Source organism: Synchiropus splendidus, chromosome 15 (genome assembly GCF_027744825.2).
Source record: "Synchiropus splendidus isolate RoL2022-P1 chromosome 15, RoL_Sspl_1.0, whole genome shotgun sequence".
NCBI lineage: Eukaryota > Metazoa > Chordata > Actinopteri > Syngnathiformes > Callionymidae > Synchiropus > Synchiropus splendidus.
Window position 1 is genome coordinate 1,853,093 of NC_071348.1, and position 20,782 is coordinate 1,873,874.

The 20,782-nt window shown below is 52.5% G+C and overlaps 2 protein-coding genes across 3 annotated transcripts; both read right to left on the minus strand.

Moving 5' to 3' along the window:
* Positions 1 to 754: 754 nt before the first annotated feature.
* On the minus strand, positions 755 to 14,233 carry tg (thyroglobulin). The gene is made up of 50 exons (XM_053843835.1): positions 14,164 to 14,233; positions 13,846 to 13,948; positions 13,688 to 13,785; positions 13,471 to 13,626; positions 13,250 to 13,409; positions 13,087 to 13,193; positions 12,875 to 13,018; positions 12,400 to 12,582; positions 11,817 to 12,328; positions 11,367 to 11,748; positions 11,245 to 11,283; positions 10,941 to 11,174; positions 10,765 to 10,869; positions 10,566 to 10,643; positions 10,385 to 10,491; positions 10,208 to 10,319; positions 9,961 to 10,122; positions 9,714 to 9,899; positions 9,508 to 9,635; positions 9,297 to 9,447; positions 9,086 to 9,232; positions 8,878 to 9,021; positions 8,642 to 8,806; positions 8,480 to 8,584; positions 8,312 to 8,406; positions 8,103 to 8,252; positions 7,883 to 8,051; positions 7,642 to 7,812; positions 7,491 to 7,577; positions 7,336 to 7,392; positions 6,887 to 7,264; positions 6,693 to 6,807; positions 6,546 to 6,625; positions 6,338 to 6,484; positions 6,201 to 6,266; positions 5,953 to 6,087; positions 5,709 to 5,891; positions 5,445 to 5,649; positions 5,298 to 5,385; positions 5,084 to 5,234; positions 4,815 to 5,014; positions 4,529 to 4,693; positions 4,335 to 4,472; positions 4,001 to 4,188; positions 3,819 to 3,923; positions 3,618 to 3,758; positions 3,369 to 3,550; positions 1,563 to 1,966; positions 1,367 to 1,492; positions 755 to 805 (listed from the first exon to the last, which is right to left on the minus strand). The coding sequence occupies exons 1-50, from the start codon at positions 14,231 to 14,233 to the stop codon at positions 755 to 757; spliced, it is 7,755 nt and encodes a 2,584-aa protein (XP_053699810.1).
* A 2,750-nt stretch (positions 14,234 to 16,983) lies between these two features.
* cmtm6 (CKLF-like MARVEL transmembrane domain containing 6) lies at positions 16,984 to 20,554 on the minus strand. 2 transcript variants are annotated; one of them, XM_053887980.1, is made up of 5 exons: positions 20,050 to 20,378; positions 19,443 to 19,566; positions 18,144 to 18,320; positions 17,968 to 18,066; positions 16,984 to 17,874 (listed from the first exon to the last, which is right to left on the minus strand). In XM_053887980.1, the coding sequence occupies exons 2-5, from the start codon at positions 19,557 to 19,559 to the stop codon at positions 17,710 to 17,712; spliced, it is 558 nt and encodes a 185-aa protein (XP_053743955.1). In that variant the 5' UTR covers positions 19,560 to 19,566; positions 20,050 to 20,378; the 3' UTR covers positions 16,984 to 17,709. The 2 variants fall into 2 exon arrangements, with proteins under 2 accessions (XP_053743955.1, XP_053743954.1); XM_053887979.1 differs by lacking the exon at positions 20,050 to 20,378 and adding an exon at positions 20,393 to 20,554 and having other exon boundaries at positions 16,985 to 17,874.
* Positions 20,555 to 20,782: the final 228 nt, after the last annotated feature.

Below are 20,782 nucleotides of genomic sequence, written 5' to 3' on the forward strand. Positions count from 1 at the left end.
GGAAGACGAAACAACAGTCACAGGTGGTAAATCACTTGGGCTATAATTGACAAACAAACAGACGTCATATCGTTGTCAAAGTTCACCACTGTGTTTCTGAGTGACTGTAAACGGGCCGAGCCCCGACCTTCAAGCTGGTATCAGCTCCATCACTGTCACGTTCAGGAATAGCGCACATTCTTGTGCGACCCTACCCTGCTCCCGCCACACATGATGCTCTTCACCCTGTTCAGTACGACTTTATGTCGACAGAGTGAAGGACTTTGGAGTCACGTGAAAATGGTACTTCGCTGACGCTCAGAGGGAGACTTGAGGAGGCTGAGTCGGCTTATATGCTTCATAGAAACACCTTTATTTGCAAGTGATGACCAACATCAAAAAAGTCCAAATTTAACTTAAAAACTTGACAGATACAAACCTTGTCGTTCTCAATCTCAGGTGACGTCACAAAGAAGTGATCATCAAAGCGATTATTAGTAATTATCAGCCTTTGGACGTCGCACACGTTGCTTCTCAGTGAAGACCATCGCGCTTCATTTATTCTCATACATGATCACGACAACATTTCAGTCCTGATTTGAAGTAACACACGTGATGACATCCGTCCACACAAATTCGGCATTCCTCCTGGAGAGCCATGGCTTCACTGTTGGCCAAGGTTGTCCTAAAAAAGAGAAACTAGTGTGAGTTGATGAGTTAATGTGGTTGCAGTTGACTTTCTTTTGACAATCAGCGATGACTTGGAGTCACTTCATCAGTAGTCATCTTTGAACCTCTGCTGGTCGTCATGGTGACGGCCACACACCTGTGGGTGTACATGTTGAGTCATTCATGCACTTAAGCTTTAAACCATTATGACGTCTCGCGCACACACACATCAAAGTGTTGAGATTTAAAGAACCCGTGGGTGTGGCTGAAGTCAAGACTTTGTTGTGGGAACAACTCGCGTGTACAGATTTTTGCAACAAAGCCATCCTTGAATTTCTCCAGTAATTTTTGGGAACCTTCTTGGGACCGTCAAAAACAATTTAGTTTCAACCGTCCTGACGCCAGTCACACACTTGAGGGAACAGTGTGGGAACAAGTGACAAGTGTGTGTTCGTACAACAGGATTCTGTTGGCCAGAGAGGGGACAGCACAGTTTACTGTAGCTGCCAACCACCCGAAGCTCCTAGCCGGTGACAGTGGTGGGGTCTTGTGCGACCCATGTCACCCGTCCGTCTCCTGGTGCTCGAAGGAACCTCACCTCATAGATGTCAATGGAACAATCATGTCCGTGTCAAGAGAGCACAACTAGAATTGTGTCCTTTGGAGCGAGTCAGGTGACCAGCGAAGGGGGTCATGTGACCAGCAGTGTTTTACTCACATGAGCGCTTCCGTTGCGTGTCAGGTTGCTGTGCGTCGTGTAGAGCGGAATGTCGTTCTTGTAGGTCATGTTGCCGTACGGGCTGAAGTGCTGCTTCTGCTTCTTGTGACGACACCACCAGACCAGCTGGGGGTGACATGGATAGCGTTACGATCGCCTTCTTCTACTGGACAGGTTGAACGTCATGACAGCTCACCAGTCCGGTCAGGAGCAGGAGCAGCAGCAGAACTGCTACAGCCGCCAGAACCAGCAGAGCGATTCCCCATCCTGGCACGTCACCACCATTGCCGCCTGTAGAGGGCTTGGTTGAAGTGGCAACTGGGATGGTGGAGTTCGGCGTGGTGGGGACTGGAGGAGCCATCGACGTCACGTTGGCTGTGATGTTTGGGTTCACTGTCACTGTGGGGACGGTCCCTGTGGTGTTGGTAATACCAGTGACATTGATGTTTGGGTTCACTGTCACTGTGGGGACGGTTCCTGTGGTGTTGGTAATACCAGTGACATTGATGTTTGGGGCCGCTGTGCTGAAGTTGCCAGACGAGTTGGTGGGCAGAACGTCGGTGCCGTTGAGTGGGGAGGGGGTGGTGGTCTGGCCGGACACTGAAGGCAGAAACAAGTTGGTTGAACGACTCAGAAGAAAACAATGTGGAAATGAAATAGGACTGAAGCAATCTCGGAGATAAGACAACCAGGAAGGCCACTTCATGTTAATGAGGTCATAAGATAAAACTACTCCAATAAAAAAAAAAAAAAAAAAAAACAAAGGTCAGGGGCGAAACTAAAACTGGACCGAATAGAATAATAATATAAATGAATAAATCAAATAAACGCAGCCAATCTGAAAAAGTTTCACAAAAAAATCATAATCATAATAAAAAATAAACAGAATATAAGTGAAAAGACAAGCTAGAAAATATGCAAGCAAAACTGAAAAGCTTAAATTGGCTGGAAATGAATGAGTCTTCCCTCCTGAAATGTCCTGGAAGAAGCTCAGCTCTCAGACTTAGTGAAGGCACACAAGAGAGTGACCTCACCGGCGGCATAGCAGCTCAAAACAGTGCACACGGCGAGCAGCGTCCAGATCCTCATCCTCTCGTGCGGTTGACAAAGATCTCACTGTGATCTGGTTCTGTCCACAGAAAGGCTCCTTTATACACCTGCCCACAGGTGGAGGGAGGGGGCGGGGCCAGTCTGCAGACAGCCCTACGGGGCCCGGGACGTCCGGCAGGAACAGAGCTCCTCTGTGTGGGCGAGTCCAGCATGTGGATGGTCCGGATCGGCTTTCGATCCAGATGCAGTTTCTTTCAGACAAATGTCCATAATCTGCGAGTCACGTGACCTTTGTAAGACGACATCAGCCTTGTAGATCTGAATCACCTGGAGTGATCTGACATGTCCAGACTGCTCCGTCTGTTGAAGTGGTTCAGAAAGTGCTGTTTTAGTCCTGAACGTGAAGTAAACGTGTCGAAGAACGCCATCTGTCTTTTACTTCCTGAAACAGTTAATTGATTTATGAAATTCCATGATAAAAGACTCAGTGCAGCAGGGTTCAAATCTGATTTATTGATTGTTGATTGGAAATGAATCAGAAACTTTGTTGATTGATTTCTGTTGAAATCGGTGAGTAGTGACGTCATCTGTGATTGATGATGTCATCAGATCAGCTGTAAGCATCTTTCTCCGTCTGTGACTGGCCGCCTGGGGCGGCTACTGGGAGGTCAAGCGTCACTGATGGCTGGATAGGCTCCGCCCCCATCTCACCTGGACACAAAAAATGAATGCATTGAAGATCCCTTCACCCAGCCAGCTCGCGTCTGAGCAACAGACCTGATACAATGAAGGTCGCTGTCACAAAGACTTGACAGGAAGTGGCTTGAACTCTCTGACTCTAGTGAATGACTCAAGAAAATCTCTATCCAACGAATCGTTCTTAGCTGACTCATTCAGACCTCACCCGACGATGAACTGAGACATGATCTTGAACGAGCTGTTGGACTCTCACCACCGGTTCGGGTCAGTCGGGCTCCCAGCTGACTCCAGAAGGAGCAGGAGTTCTGACTCAGTCCCTGTTGTTGGGTGAGGGGGAGACTCAGCTGCAGGTACGCGGGCGCAGCATCTGTAGATGAAACTGCTGACCACCGTGGTAGCACTGACTCCGGCCACTGTGAAGACGGGTTTGGGTTCCTAGGATCGACAACAAAGATGAAGTGGTTGAAGCTTTCAAATGACGGCGGGATGCAACAGGCCTGACCCAGTCCGGACGAAGCTGGAGACGTAGCTCATCATGGCCAGCGAGAGGCGCCGGTCAGCTGATGAGAAGCGCTGAGAGTTGTTTGGATGGTGAGGTGACCCGAACATCAGCTGAACATCCAGAGGAACCAGAACTCCAGACCTGCGCAAAGATCAGATTTGGACTGGGGTGTAGACCTGGACCCAGGTCAGTCCTGAGTACCTGTCATGGGCTTCAGTGGCGGGCAGATGGTAGAGGAAAACATTGGCTCTGCTCTTCGCCCAGTGGCTGGCCATCCGGTGGCTTGGACAGACGATGAACAGGTCCCTGAAAGACACACACACACACAGTGTGACTTCCGTTCCTCCACCAGGGAGTCAGAGTGTGTGTGCTGAGGTCCTCACCTGGTGGCATTGTTGAGAGCTCTGGAAAAAAGGCTGTACCCAGCTGGCGAGGTGCTGTGGTCCAGGGAGTAGAACCAGGCTGCGGCATCCTTTAGCAGCTGGCTCTCCTTGGCCCCGCCCAGTGAGCGACTCAAGGCTTCGTAGAATGCCGTCTTTCCATCGGCACGACCCCGCAGGGCCTCAAAGTCCTGCAGCCCAGAAGAGGTCTGGCTCAGACTACACAGCTGTTTCAAGTTGCACCCAGTGAAGAGCGCCACACTGACACAGCCCTGATGTGGACTCGAACCACCAACTCTCCAGACCTCGGACCTTCATCACCATCTTCATCACTCACCTTGATCCGGCGTGCTCGACCGATCAGTCCATCACGTTGCGATGTTCCCAGCAACAGATCAACTCTCTGGAAGGCTGACGGGGAGCTGGGAGGCAGAACTGGGGCCCAGGACCGGAATGGACCGCTGACAGCCAGCAACTGGAACAAACCAGAACACGTCAAAAACAGCTTCACGCCGCAATGCCACTTTTTACCTTTGTCTGAGCAGCGTTGAGCTGCTGCACTGGCGCCGCCCTGAGACACGCCACCATCTGGTCGCTGTCTGCAGTCATGCAGCCCAGCTCCTTGGCGAGGTCCAGCGTCTGAAGTTTAGAGGTGGCTGGAGTCTGAAAAAGCGAGGGCGAGAACACCGACCCCCCCTAAAGGACGGACACACAGGTGCTCCATGAACACAGTGACTGAGAAATGTAGAGAATGTCCATCACCCCTGAGAGCTAAGTCGCTAAGAGCTAATAGTCGTAGGCTACACATGGGACCAACCATCAGGATCATACGCTGGAACAGAGGAGGTGAGGAAGAGGAGGAGAGGAGATGGACGCTGGTGATGTCAGCGCCTTGACGCTCCGCCCCTACTGTGACTCTCATGTTGTCTCCGCCCACCAGAGCAATGTGAGCATGGACCCAGCGGAGCACCATCTGCTGGTCTGTCAGGCCGTAGTTACCTGGGAGACCGGACGACCCTGGAGACGCACTGATGTTAAACCTGACGGTGTGTGTGTGTGTGTGTGTGTGTGTGTGTGTGCAATCACCGGTGCTCAGGAATCCCAGTGCTGCGGTCCGGTAGCTTGCCGTTACCACAACAATGTCTCCTGAAGCAGCCAGCATGGCACCATCTGGTCGGCCCATGTCCTGATCAGTGGAGGGGTTGTAGAAGAAGACCAGGACTGGGACACGCCCCCTCTGGAACATCGTCAAGTGTTAACTTGCAAGTCGACAGTGAGGCGGAGAGGAGAAGCAACAGACCCGGCTAGCTGGGGTGAAGACGTTAAGGTAGAGACAATCTTCACTGGAGCCAGTCAACTCTTCATCACCCGGCTGGACACAACTGGACCTGCAGTCAGAAGCATGGTGACGCGACAGTAGAACCCTTGCAAGGCAGCTGCGGCCTACCGCTGTTTGGTGGCGTCCCAGGTTCCAGTCCACTCTTCGGGCTGAGCCTCTTGGAAGCGCAGTGCCCCTGTTGGTGGGCGAGCGTACGGGACACCCAAGAACTCAACCACCTGCTTCCTGGCAGAGCCCAGAGGTGTTTCCACGGCAACGCCCTGGAGAGTCCCCAGACCCGGCAGGTCCACAGAGGTGAGCTGAGTTGAACGATCTGCTGGACACAGGACACGATGAGGGGGTGTCACCTCAGCTGAAGCTTCAGCAGCGCACCTGTCCTCAGGTAGAGCCGTGAAGTTGGCTCTCTAACCACCAGGCGACAGGAGGAAGCAGGCTGAGTGGCATCTGGAGCAGAGCTCAACCCACAGGTGGTAGTGTCAGGATAGAACACGCAGCGCGTGGCCGACTCCACTTCTTGTAGAGACACGGCCATGCAGGACTCCGACTCCTGACAGGCTGAAGAACACAAGATGGTCAGCTGCTCACCTGCAGAGACAGGACCATCTATCCCAGTTACCATGAAGACACCAGTCCCGGGCAAGGTCCTGGTCCACAGCCACATCCTGGCTGATGTGGACCGTGTCATAGGTGGGCAGAGATGGGTCGACAAGTAGCGCTGAGTCGGCAAGAAGCTGCCACTGATCCAGAGACACTGAAAGACAAAGTCGAGACACACAAGTCACAGAGTGGTGGAAAATTCTTCACACACGTGCAGTGAGCCATGAGCTCTGAGATGCTAGCATTTGCAGCTGGAATAGAACTCACCATTGTTTTTGGGAGATGGCAGAGTGAAGGGAGGGCAGAGAGCAGGAGAGGATGTCCACTGATTCACTGCAAGAGGGTGGTGAGACAGTTTGATTTGGAGAACATGTGCGCGCAGGTGTGCAAACGCGTGTGTGTACCGGGTTTCTGGTACCAGCCGAAGGGCTCTGGTGTGGTCTTCACAGCAGAGGTGGAGCAGTCCTGAGTCCTCCAGCTGGACTGGTCCTCCTCGCTGCAGGTCTGGACCCCGAGACTGATCAGAGACAGACAGACCAGGGATGCTCCACCTACACATGGACATGACTGGGTTCAGCATGACTCCCTGATGGTTTCAGGACCACAACCAACCTGGCGCTTTGGTGTCCTGGACGAAGCCGATACCACGGCAGCAGGGATCCTCATCACAGCGCCGCTCGCACTCCCTGAAGCTGAAAGATCAACGTGTGTGGATGAGATCTCCGCATCAACCCTGTGACTCGACGGCGGGTTTGTTACCTATCACGCAGTGGAGCGTTCTCACCCAGCGCTACGCGGCTGCGCACGGAGTATGACGCCATCTTCTGGAAGGAAACTCGCTGGTAGAAACTCTCCACGGGCCCAGAGAGGTCGACTGAGCACACACACCTCAACATTAACATCTGGTGTAAAGAATCGAGTGAAAGCGTGAGGTCCCCAGTGCAGTGCTATACCTTTCTTCCTGTAGGTGTTTACTGGCCTCCTGTCCAGCAGGGGGCGACACGGTTGTCTCAGTGGCTTGTCGTATGCGCCACACACCTGTGTGTCAGGCAACAACACACAGTCGAAGAATCCTGTCACCTCAGCGTCTCTGAGGTCGGCAACCGAGCAATGCTGCTCCTCCTCGCAACCTGAAGCACACCATCGTCCAGTGGTGTGTCCAGGATAACAGGAAGGGCAAAAGGGTTTCTTACGTGTGAGGCACCAGAGCAAGGCCTGCTGGGAGTCGTACTGCTTCTTGTTGAGCCAGTGAGAGAGCGATGCCAGCCTTCTCCGAGGATCCACCTGGACGTCCTCCTCAGACAGAGACTGGAACTTCTGCAGCACGGCACCTGAACACATCACCTCACGTGTCCCACAACAGCGATGGTGGAGGGTCTCTGCTGGAGCCAGCTATACTCACGGTCCAGAGGAGGCTGGGGCTCTGTGGCTGCTGGGCACGGCGTAGGAGAGGCGCCACCTGACGCTGCATCATCTGAGTCAGTGGTGATCAGTGGTTAGACCAATGTGTCTCACTCTATCAAGTATGAAATATCCAGGTGGCGCTGCCGAGCTCACCTGTGCTCAGGTAGACGGTCTGGGAGTGAATGATGGACGACTGGTAGTTGGTCTTGTTCTTGCTGTCGGCTGGTAGATCGGCGTCAGCTGCAGCGAGAGACCATGTGAGACGAGCTTCTGGATGGGGACTCGGGTCAACAATGGTTCTCACTGATGCTGAACTCTTGACCCCCGAAGTTGAAGACGAAGCTCCTCTGCTGCTTGTTGTAAGTCAGCCCGGCCCCGCACACTCTCCCCGCCGACCCCTGACCCCGGAGGTCCCAGTCCTCCGCCCCGCAGGTGAGAACTGCAGGAGCACTCAGCCATCCACACAGGTGAGACCCTGAGGAGGTGGTACAGGAGGCGTCATGACAACGCGCCGGTGTGTCAGGTTGGTCGCTGTGGCAACGCACCTCCGCTCAGCCCATTGCTGTTCAGGATCACGCCGTTGCAGCAGGCGTCGCGGCTGCAGCCATCCTGACACACACGCAACACGTCCGAGAGGGAGGCTCCTCTGGAGGAGAACACCTGAGTCCTGAACACACCTGAGAGGACCTTCGTCATCCTTGTCCTCACCCACACCTGCTGCTGCGACGGAAAGTCTGCTTCCACACACACACACGCCTATTAAACCATCATGTTTTCACTCTTGAATCCGGTTGCCATGGTTTCTGTACCTCTCTTACGGAGGACGAGCTGACCTGAGGCTCCACCCCTCACCCTCAGCCAGCAGCTCAACCAATCAAAGCGTTCAGCCTGATCGTTTCCCAGAAATCCAGGGACCTGCAGATGCACAGGGTTCAGTGTGTGCCATAGCATGTGTCTTCAGAGGGTGTCTTCACCTGCTGGGACATGTTGCAGTGTGTGTTGACCCTGTACAGTTCACACTGTCCAGCCAACAGCGCCACATAGTGGCAGGACGGCTGCTCTGCACAGGCTGGTGGTCACACAAGTGAGAAGTTAAAAAGGTCATGGGTCAACTGTGGGTCAGAGGTTGTCAGTGACATCACCTTGGATGCAGGACTGGAGGTCAGCAGTCAAGGTCAGCAGGACGTCGGCTTCTAACACTCCCAGTAGCAATTGTGATGAAGGAACATTCTGGAACCTGGAGAGAACTGAAACACCACCGGTGGTCAGACCAGATTTAGACTAAAAAACATGTGTGCACCCACCTGAGCACTGGTCATCGGTCAGTGGAGCCTCACTCTGAGTCCACACAAGCTCCACCCCCTCACTGCCGAAGCAGCTCCACCTATTGGACAGGAAGTCAGGTTGTGCAGGCAGGAAGTCGCCTCTCTCTGAGCACCTGAGGCCCCGCCTCTGACACTCCGTCACACCTGCATCAGCGCAGCAGAAGAGTCAGTTCTCATGCAGCACTACAGGGGGCGCCAGAGGGCAGTCAACTCACATTGATTAATGGAAAAAGCTCCAGCATCAGAAGATCCATGGGGACAGATGTTGCAGAAGTCCCTTCCTTCTGAGTCCTGATAGGTCCCTGGCGGACAGAGGAGACACGCCCCCTGAATGGAGTAGCTTCCTGCCGGACAGACCACTGCGGGAACAGATGCAGACACATGAGAATTCAAGTTGTTACACCACAGCCAGCACCAACTCACCGCAGCCTTCGCCGTCACGGCTGAGACGGAAACCACGAGAGCACCCAAAGCTTGGCGACGCCACAGAGACTAGTGTGGGCTGGAACTGCAGGCTTCTCAGGAGACTTAGCACTTGGGTCTGGAGCCGCGACTGGTTCAGAAACAGGCCTTAAAGGCAAATGTTTCAGGTCAGCCAATGAGAACAGGAACTGTCTGTGGTCCAGAAACTTACCGACATCGTGAAGATCCGGCAGATCAGAGATAGGAAGCTCCAGCAGGGCGGTGGTCCACCGAAGGGTCAGACGGATCTGGCTGTCTCTGTCACACCGCACACTCACGGACGAGTCGTCACACACCGACACCCAGCGGCCGGACGAGGGGAGCTGCACGCACATTTGGATCATCCAGACATGCATCAGCTTGGGAGGAGTGTCACAGCTCACCTGAGCAGAGCAGAGCCCCCTGCTGGTCATCGCTTGGAGCAGCTGAGAGGGTAGAGCACTGATCTGGGAGCAGAGAGAGGGCAGCGTCCAGATCTGGGACGTGGAGACCTCCTGCAGGGGCTGAGACCCTGGAACGCAACATATCGGTTGGTCACTGTGACAATTGTCACACGACTCTCTGTTCAACAACAAAGAAGAGATGGTACTTTGGCAGGCCCCGGGCAGCGGCCTGAGGTTCCACCGTTGTCTCTCCGTCTCGCAGGTGAAGCTGCTGTTGGGAAGCGAGTTTTGGTAACCGTGACAGCAGATGAGTTCACAACGCTGACGGCCATTAAAAGTGGGCTGGCACAGCAGTGCACCATGGGTAACAGTGACACCGTCACAGACGGGACCTGTGGGTGCGAAGGTTCTGGGTCAAACTCTCACGACCCACTGCATGAGGCGCACACCTACGGTCACATGACGGGGTTTGTCCTGTCAGCTTGGGGGTCCTTGTGTTGCCCACTTCCTGTCCATCCTCTGACACGCACCAACAGGAAGTGACGTCACACTGAAGAGGGACGAAGGAGCCGTCAGGCTGACATTGAGCCGCCTGAAGCTCACACAGGCTGGGACCTGAACGCACAGATCACATGAGTTCAGGACTGTGTGTGTGTGTGTGTGTGTGTGTGTGTATGTGCGTGTATGTGCATCTCCCTACAGGTCAGTCGCCCATCTGACCCCCGGGTCGCGGTCCGCAGGGTCTCTCCAGTCGTGGGGTTCACACACCAGCCGCTGGAGCCGCTTGTCTGCAGCAGTGAGAAGCGCCCGTCCTGGAACACACACTTATTAACACCGATCCAGGTGAGTGTGTGTGTGCACATGTGTGTCCACTGACCATCTCACACTGTGGGTGGTACGACGACACTGATGCAGTGATGTCAGAGGCTCTCATCCAGCCAGACAGAAGAGAGTGAGACAAAGCCCTTTGGCAGAGAGACAGGCCTGCGGGTGACACGCACATACATGTCCTCACTGTGTCGTTAACTGCACGTGTGTGTGTGTGCCTCGTTCTTTACATCTTGGCAGGTGAAGCGGGCGACTGCTCAGAGAGTTCGGGATGTACTCCCCGTCTTCATCCACACACCAACACTGACCTGTGGACAGAAAACTTTAACCCCCCTTCAGATTGTTCAAACAAACGCTCCTTCAAACGTCACTGGAACCTGAGGAGTGTTTTAGTGGGAACTTAAGAGTGTGGGTCGGTGTGTGTCTTGCCTGTGCTGTGGTAACATTGTGTGTTGCTCCAGGCTCCGTTGGCGTTGCACTGCGGACTGTAGGGCTGGTACCCCAGCTGCCGTGGCGACTGGAACATCTGTACAGCTGGAACCAAGAATGACATCATCACTCTGCAGCACATTATGGACTTGCTCATGTGATGCGATAGAGCCCACTTGAGGTTGCAGCCAATCGCAGCGCAGCTCTGGAGCGACTCAGCAGTGGGTCTGTCAGCGCCAACTCCTCCTCTGATTGGTTGACCTGCAGTTCCTTGCTGGTCAGACGCAGACCATCAGCCAACAAGAAGCCATAGCCCAAAGGAAAGTGGGCGGAGCCTGAGAGTGCCACCATCGACTTCACCTCCTGTCTGAAGGCATCAACTTCGGCTAGCGCCTGCAAACAGCCACCTCCTAGATCCGGAGCAGGACCAGCGTGTGAGCAGAAGTAAACCAACTGGACCGCGCTTGAATCTAGTCTTACCTGCAGAGGACAGAGGATCTCTGACCTCAGTCTCTGGACCTAAAACAAACATCCATCTTCAAAGTTCATCACCGCAACAATGAGTTTCACTCATGGCCTGGAAGTCTCATTAAACCACTTACAGCTGATGGCGCCCCCTGTGGAGGGAGTGGATGCTGTCTTTCCCTTGGCATCCACGCAGAAGCAGCGCGCACCGACACACTGCAGCGGCATGAAGCTGCCGCTTGGCGAGCATGCCGGGACATAGATCTCGGCGCCGGCTGCCAGGTTGTCTCGGACCTTCAGTGCAGCCGCTCGCTCTCGTTGGCAGCGAGTCGGACACTGAGGTCGGACACCAGACGTCCGTGAACCCATCACCTCACGACCACGAGGATCGACACACCAGCACTCGCCACTATGACACTGGAGTTCCTGGAAGTCTCCAGAGGCCGTGCAGCGCGGGACAAAGATGGTGGATGCATCCTCCTCAGAGGCCGGACAGGAACGCAGGAGACGAGTCAAGACCTGTGGGAGACATACCACAACATTCTGAGGAGGATCTGAGGAGCTGACAGGGACTTGAGGGAACTGACCTGCTCCAGTGAGACTGATTCCGAAGAGACCTTCTCCGTCAGTGTGTGTTGGAGGTTGGACAGGAAGTTGGGGTCCTCCAGGGCCTGGCTGACTGACTGGACCAGGCTCTGGTGAGTACGCAGGCGGCTGCTCATGTCCGGGGAAGACAGCCCGACCAGCCCAAGGGATCCTCGAGCTCCCAGTGCCCCAGTGAAGTTAAAGGCAGCTGCGCTCTTCAAGAACTTCCCTCCAAACAGGTTCTCCTGGAAGCGGCGAGGGGATGAGTGGGCCAGCGCCTGCAGGGCTCCAGCCACTGACGGGAACAGACCGTGGAGAACTTCCACCAGGTCAGACAAGAAGGACATTGGATCTGTCTCTACAGGAAGGAGCAGGCTGAGTGGTCGCAGAAGAGAACGACACAGAACTGGTGATCGACTCGTGGACGTGGAGACGGGTGGGTCTACAGGGCCAGAGAAGAGACGGGACAGGGCCAAACGACGCTTGGAGAGGCAGTCTGGAGTATCATCGGAACCTTGAGGAGAACAGGATCAGAGATATCTCCTTCAGATGTAAAGGGACCAGGATTTATGGGCTACTCACTGCAGACCAAAGAATCTCCAAACTGTCGAGTCCCAGGAAGTTCTCTGCCCAAGGAATCCACGCACCAACACAGCCCATCTGGACGGCACTGCTTGGAGCTGAAGGACCCGCTGCGCTCACACGAGGGAGTGACACCGCTGGACGACTCCAAGGACGCTCTGCGCTCCTCCTCACAGGCTGATGGACCTTTGGAACCAAGGGGACTGAAAGGTCAGAGAGCTGAGGGAGGTGAAGAAGTGAAGGTTGGCTGAATGAAGAGCCACAAGACAAGATGAAAGGCAGGTAGGTGATGCGGGAAAGAGATGTCTAGACACTTGTTTGGTGACTGGAAAATGAGTGTAGCAGGTCGTGACTTGGGATGCAGAAACATGGTTGTGACATAAGAAGGTTGGATGTTCGTCAGCAGACATTCAAAGTTAGTTGGTGAAAGGTCAGTTTTGTAGGTCACAGGGATGAGTGGATTGAGAACAGGACTCACATCTGAAATGTCCGGTGACTGCAAGGCGAACTCCCAGCAGCCTTCGCTGCAGGACTCGGTATATGTTGCTCTGAGAGAACAAGCGGCCAGAACCGAGACCAGAGAAAGCTGAGTCGTATACCTCAGAGAGGAGGAGCTCCAGACCTGGACAGAAGCAAGTCAGCTACCGCCGCACTCGACTACGTTATGTGTAGATGCAGGTCTCAACGTACCAGTGTTTTCCATCTCTCGGCCTCGACTATCCGAGCAGAAGCAGTAGGACGAGACCATCGGGAAAAACCTCCTGAAGCTGGTGAACGTCTCGAAGGCCTCTGGGAACCTGAGGAACATGAGTGATCACACATGGACCTCGGTGGTTAGTCACAGAACACAGACCTGTTGAAGGAGTGCAGCAGGTCCAGCTCTGTTCGATCTGTCACATTGATGAATTTACACTGAACCGGGAGGAAGTGTCCGTCGTCAGTGCACTGAGGAGGGGAGGACGGGCGAGCGTCGTGGAGGAGGCGGCGGGTTCGGACCTCACAGCTGCCAGGACCTGTGTGTTCCGCAGTTCGGATTTAACAAGTGAGGCTCATTCAGACAGAAGTACTGCGTACAATGTGCTGGTCTCCCGTTCTGTCTGGTCCCGTAGAGCTCCATCCCATCCTGGTCCACGCACCAACACTGCCCCTGGCTGGACTCACACTGGATCTGCTGGAAGCGTCCAGAGGGGGAGCACTGGAGGACGGACTGAAGCTGGCAGGGAGTTGGACCTGGGGACACAGTGAAGTCCTGCAGGAGTTCATCAACCGTGCGTTATCGTGTGGTTCTCACAGTGCAGGGCGGAGCCGCTGGTTCGAGTGCCGACGACCTCCTGGCCTTGCGCGTCCACACACCAGCACTCCTGCTTCTGCTGGCTGCACTGCACTGACCTACAGACGGATGACATCACCATCAGCGTGCACATGCGAGGAGCACACCTGAGCTCTCACCTGAACTGTCCATCCGCGGTGCAGTGAGGAGTGTGCCCCTGCTGACCACCTGCGCCCCGCAATGTCTCGCACCGGCTCATGCCATCCGACTCCAGCTGGTACTCTGGGGCAACACGACAGAGACCAGACTCACAAACAGACAGTCAAACCTCACAACAAGAGTTTTGGGGAAACTGGGGTTTGCATGTTCTCTGGCTGTGTTTTTATTCCAGAATGATGCCCTTTTTATGAAAACCAGTGTGCCATGTTTGGCAGGCTCCTAGCTAAAAGCCTGTTTCGGGAGTCTGAGTTCCACGTGTGTTCAGGTGAGCGTCTCACCTGAAGCCTTGGCATGTAGCAGCATCGGGCAGCACAGCAGGATGCAGGAGAGGCGCAGCAGTCGGTCCATCACGGCGGCTGTGATGAGCTGCGCTCACCGGGCCCTTATAAAGCCACAGACTTGCTGAGTCACCATCTGCACCTGACGCACCTTCGGCACTCCTCATCCTTGTCTGTCTGCCCGCCTGGAACCAAGTCCTGGTGGTGTGACAAGTAGGGCGCTGTGATTGGATGAGAGGACGTCAAGAGGAGACTGTGACCCACATGAAAACCAGAATAAAATAACAAGCTGTGTTCTTCAACATCAGCACAAAACTTTGCGCCTGAAACAAGCAAACATTTGCTCTTGCTCCTTCCTGCTACACGCTACGACTCAAAAACAGTCAAGACAATGAAACACACCAGCTATCAAAACAGCATGCAATAATTCCAATGTGTCTTCAGTTGCAACACACACACACATTTGTGCCATCGCCCTTTCCCCAGCCTCTCCCCCTGAACACATGGCTCACCTGAACCAGAACTCGGAGCCAAACTGAAACATAATCATCATCACCCAGTTATTTTGAAGGCTTCATCCTCAGATTGTGGGGTCCAGCCAAAAGGATAGTGTTTCGTCAAGAATTGGTCCCCACAAAGGCCAATAAACAAGCCCACACACTGTCTGTACTCTGACAGACTGCAACATGACAGCAGTTACGTTGCAGTTCACTTCCTTTGCGTTTGTTTGGGGAACTTTAGAATTACAAATACAGTTAGTTTATCACGAAGACGCCCGAGTGTGGTGACCACGACTGTGTGAAACGGAGAGAGGAAGTTGAAGCATTTCTTCTCAGAGCTGCTTTGAGTAGACACGTCTGAAGAGGCTGCTGATGGATGTCCAGAAGCTTGTGTGGTCCAGTGTGTTGTGCTTGGTCCTGCTGACTGGTGAGACCTTCCTCACGTCTTGTGTCTTCTGCTGATAGACCAGTTCTGTGTCTGCCTCATGACTGGCTCGGATCCCTTCACCTTGTTCGGGGTGTAGGAGCTTGTTAAAGTCTCAGATCTTTCCAACATGTGTCTTCATCTGTCGTGTCCACATTCTGAATCTTGAGTCACCAGAATGACCTCACAGCAGTCTGGACTCTCAAGTCTCCATTCCAGTTTCAAGTCAAGAAAGCAACTCCAACAAAAGTGCTGGCCACTTCAGTTTATTTATGCAAGTCACAAGTCGCCTTAGTTCCAAATCTCTTCTGAAGTGAAAGGCTCCATCGATGTCTGGAGTCTTCAAAGCGCTCCAGGTCATCTTGTTGTGTGTTACAGGTGTGCTGGGTCAGAGGATCCCACAGGTCCACGATGAAGACCCCAGCTGTGCTGTCAAAGGCTCCACAGTCACCATCCCCTGCTCCTTCACTCGCACACACCAGATCATCAGAGTCCGCTGGTGTGTCAGTCATTTGATCTGTCAGGGCTCGACTCCATCTGTATATGACAGCAGTTCACCTGGGTGTCACCCTCGCTATCGCTACCTGGGGGACAAGACAGCAAACTGCACCCTGCAGATCACAGATGTTCAGCATGAGGACAGCACCACCTTCCGCTTCAGGATGGAGGCTGAAGATAATAAAGGACACTTTACGGGTCGAAATGGCGCGAACGTCACAGTGACAGGTGAGAGCCGTCACTCGAGCTCTTCACCGGTGGGGACTTTGGACAGCATCAGTGACAGTAAGCTCTGTTCAGGTGGTCCTCGAATGAAGATCAGCTCATCCAGAGACACCTGGAGAGTTGGAAACACCATCATGCTGCGCTGCTCCTCTGACTGCACCTTCCATGACCTGCAAATCATGTGGAGGAAAGACAACCTAACCGTCCCGAGAGAGACCGGCCCCTCCCTGACTCTTGAGTCCCTCACTGAGGCGGACTCTGGAAGCTACAATTGTGCTCTGAAGAGCAGGTTCTGGACCATGTCTGAGGACTTCTCCCTTATAGTCTCAGGTCAGTTAACTCTGGACAGTGACTGAAGAACTCTTCTGAGATAGTAAAACACACACACACACACACATATACATGTATAAACTATTGAGTTTGGTTTGTCAATGAGCCTCCCCCGGCAGGCTCAGCACCTCCAGGACAGTGCGAGGGCCTTCAGGCCTTCACACTGCTGCACTCTGGCCTCGGAATGTCCCCTCAGTGCAGGGCCAGCAAGTCAATCTGATGACCTTTGACAACAGTTTGGTCGTCAAGTCAACCCAGATTGTCAGTTCATTGTCAGAACAGTGGTAATATATATATCACAACAGACTTCAACAAGTGGCCCCAGGCACCATGTCGCTGTGTGTTAACCCAATCCAGACTTGACTACTTTTTATCCTCTCTCCGCCTGAGCGAAACAAACCACTGTCTGTTCTCCTCCACTTCACAGGACCTGTGCTCGCAGGGGTCAGTGAGGGACGCGGTGTGCACACGCTCTTCGACTTCTTCACCCCGACACCGATTTCTTCAATTACGATAATTACAACGCAATTAAATAAAGCTTTCAAACGTCTGTTTATGAGGGGAGTCCGGCTCTCTACCTCGCTCTTGAATGACATGTTTATTAAATCATTTACTTTCCGCAAACTTTCACTTTATATGTATATTCTGCTTCAGTCAACAGTTTAATTCCTCATCATTTATACATTTTTTTGCTTGCCTTTGCTGTGATTTTCTTTATTTCGATTTCAGACCTTCTTTCAACAATTCACATCATTTTTCTATGTTGTTACCGAGCCGTTTCATTTTTCATTCAATGCATCCATCACCATCTTTAAACAGTGAATAACGTCCCATCCCAGGAGGCCTGTCGATACACAAAAACACACACGCTTATTTTTTTCAAGAGAGAAAACAGTCATGATTCAGATTTATTCAGGATTGTCTGGACACATGCTCACTGGTGACTGAAATGTTGGGGAGTCAGCACAATGAAAGCTCAAGATTAGTTTGCACTTAAAAAGTCTAAAAAAATGGAATTTTTCGTCACAGGAATCATGAGAAATATTTCAATATAATTAGACGCGATAATGGCTTTGATAGCAGGTAAAACAACGACTCACACTCAAGTAAAAAATTCTGGACACAAGTTAAAAACACTTTACAAGCGGAATAAAAGTGAATTAAAATGATCAACACTAGTGAAGATTTATCAATCATCAACATAACTTATGATTTGAGACGATTGGCATATTTCCCACAAGACACTGGTTAAGTTAACAGAACAAAACAAGAGCGAGAGAAGACCCACCGAAATACGTCACAACTTCATTTTCAGGATGTTAAACTGTGACAGTGGATGTTTCAGTGGAACCTTGCTGCAGCGTTTACGTAACAAGGAGCAGGAAATAAATACAAGTCTGGATGAGCCCGAAGTGACAGCATCACGGTCCGACTGTGATTTAAAACTTGAATAAAAACAGTCTTCCTTGCCGAGCTAAAGCTCATGAGGCTCAAGAGACTGACAGTCCAAGCTGAGGAGCGACATGGTTGGGGGCGGAGCTAAAGCACACAGCACGTAACAGACGGCGGTTAGACATTGCTGGGGGCGAGCTCTTCGGTCTCAGGTGACGGCTCTGCTGCTGGTCCGTTTCCGGCAGGCTTGCCTGGCGCCTGATTCTTAAACGGTAAACCAGAAGTCATCAAGGTCAGTGCGACATCACAGGCGAACGCCGCCGTCGCCAGGAAGCCAAACACCTAGAGAGAAGGAAGAGCCGAGAAAGAGTCACTCAGTGGTTATTTAGAGTCAGAGTCAGTGAAGAGTCAGTGAGTCACGAGCGCAGCTCTCACCACGGCGGCGACCTCCACGCTCCTACCACTGTTGCTGGCAGCAAAGAGGGCGGAGCTGATGAAGAAGAGCAGAGCGGTGAGGGCCGTGTAGACAAAGTCCTGCCGAGAAGAAACAGACCACGTTCACCTCCACGGCGGAATCACGGAAACAAGTCACTGTGAAGAGATGGGGTTACCAGCTGTGGCCAGTAGGTGAAGCCAACTTTTTCGTGCAGCTGAGTGGACAGCAGCGCGAGGAGCAGCAGCGTGAAGAGGAGCGCCGAGCAGCTGATGAACTCAAAGAAATACAGCGGGCTGCAATTGATGCAGCTGGTGACCGTCTCCTCCAGGATGAAGGCCACCAGAGAGAACACCTGGAGCAGAAACCACAGGCAGGTGAGATACACTCGGGCAGGGAGCTCCCACACGGTGACAGTGGGGGCTCAACATTCACGTCGGATGAGTGCGATGTGGTGGTTTGCCAGTGTGACCTCACAGTGACTTCCTGTTGGGGCCTCAGGAAGCTACAGTTGAGGAAGCGAAAGTGCTGCGAGAGCTGATGACCGTCCGCTGTTGCAACACTGACCAGGAGGTGAGCACAAAACCGCTCTGCTCCCCCACCACTGCCACACGAGGCTGCGGTCACATGACCCCCAACACCTGGAGTCGAAGCCCAACCAGAGGGCAGTGGCCCGGAGATGCTCATCCAGCGTCAACACTTCTTTAACAGCTTCCCCTTACATGTCTTTCAGTCATTAACCCCAAAATAAAACCTGTTTTCATTCCCCCAATGATGACGGAAATCAAAACTTCTAGTTTTTGTCCCATTTCTTTCGAAAACGTTTTTTTTTCACTTTACAAATTTCTGAAATATTTAGTTTCTCTTTCTTAAACAATGAGGATTTTTAATCCCTGAAAAACATCAAACATCTGGCGACTTTCGAAATACTTTAAAACTTCCTCTTTTGAAGAGTCACAAACGTAGTTTTGTACTTCTTCAGTGGTTGAGGTCATTCGATTTTTGATTTATTTCATCAACAGGTTAGAGCCACATCTGCATTTCCTAATGATAAAATCAAGACCTCATCAGAGTTTACACAAAAGCAAATGAGTTTTGGCACATGCGTCTCTGACTGACTGACTCCCTTCTCAACATCTGACATGACCGTTAATGAGTCACCTCCGCGTTTGTGAACACAACCAAACATGGCCGACAGCATCCTGACGGTCCGCTGAGCCGGGGCCTCGGCCTGTTCAAGAGCCTGCTAGGGACAGTTTGGAGCCATCGATGAACTGGACAGTAGGAGGAAACTGGAGGGCTTTATGCCACTGAGCAGCGGCACCAGGGAGCGATGGCTCTTCTGGAGAACCAGAGCTCCAAACACACATACACACACACACACACACACACACGTGTTAATCTATCTCAAGCGGTGAGATGGAATCTGACAGTGAGAGCAGGAATCCCGCATGAGGACCTTGTGTCTGTGACTCACCACTTGCACGACTTTGACGGCGGCCCGCTTCCAGCACAGAAGTTTATTGGGGAGTATGAACCAGGTGCTGCTTCCGTTGGAGATGGTGGTGGCGGGGTAGACCGGGCTGCTGTCCATCGCGCTGCTGCAGAGACACACAGAGGATTCAGCCTGAAGCTTCTGTCCTTTCTGAGCCGCGTCCGTCCTCACGTGGCTTCAGAGGGAACTCAGTCCACTTCCTGACCACACCGATGGGACTCACACAGTCAGAACCAGGAGGCGGTTCTTTATACCGGTAATGCTCAGCAACAACAGAACCTTCACCACTTCACTGCAGGAGATGATGGTATTGCATTGTCATGAGCAGGAGAGACGAGACTGCAGATCTGCCTGTGACCCCACTCATAATAGTGAGACAAAGCTACAATACTGACCGGCGTTTGAAGCTTTAAACGTGTCAAACATCACACGTGGGTGAACAGCGCTGAGGAGCGAGACCTGAAAACCCCTCCCGTTGTTTTGAATATGAAAGTGAAAACAGCATGCGCGGTGGATAAACATTCGAGGTCAGCGGGTCCCAAGTTACGGTCAATGTTATGAGTAAAACGCACTTCAACAGAGGACTTACATGGGTGAAAAAAGACAAGACTCTCTCTCTCAAGGATGAGCTGCTGACGCCTTTCAGTATAAGAGGCAACTATATGCTTCAAAGCAACGTAAGGTGAACTCCCGTTGCGTTCAAGTGCAGAGGGAAATATGGTTCGATTCGACGCCGAATGAAAGATTTGTGGTTAGTAGAGTGCCTCTCAGTCAGATTCACTTTCCCAAGCAAACAAGCGCCACAAGAGCCCCTCGTGTATGCAGTCTGGCCTCCGAAAACGAAAGTAAAGCTTCTCATCCTTTCGCGGATTCAAAGGTGACTAAGCGAGACGCGCAGCTTCGACAGAGACACGCAAAAGACGTGAACTCACCCAAGTGCGATCTTCTGGTGGACCTGTCGATAGTTAAGCCGCCACAGACTTCCGCATGACTTTTTAAACAGTTAACCACTTCCGGTGTGACTACAAGACGTGGGTTTCCCTACGTATAACCGGAAATGGAATATAAGTTTCATTTGAGTCTGATTTTGTAGCTCATGACACTCATTGGACGCGCACCGAGGAGACTAATACACAACTTTAAAATGCCGTTTTTAGTCTTTCTACAATCCAGTCTCGTGTTATCAATACTGTAATCTTGTTGGTCTTACATTGACTCGCACATGCACCGGACTCGCGGAAACTGATTTGTCACGCATTGTATATCGCTCGTGATTGTTGTTCTCGTTTCTAACTATTGCGTTCGTGGCTGTTGTTCTCTCG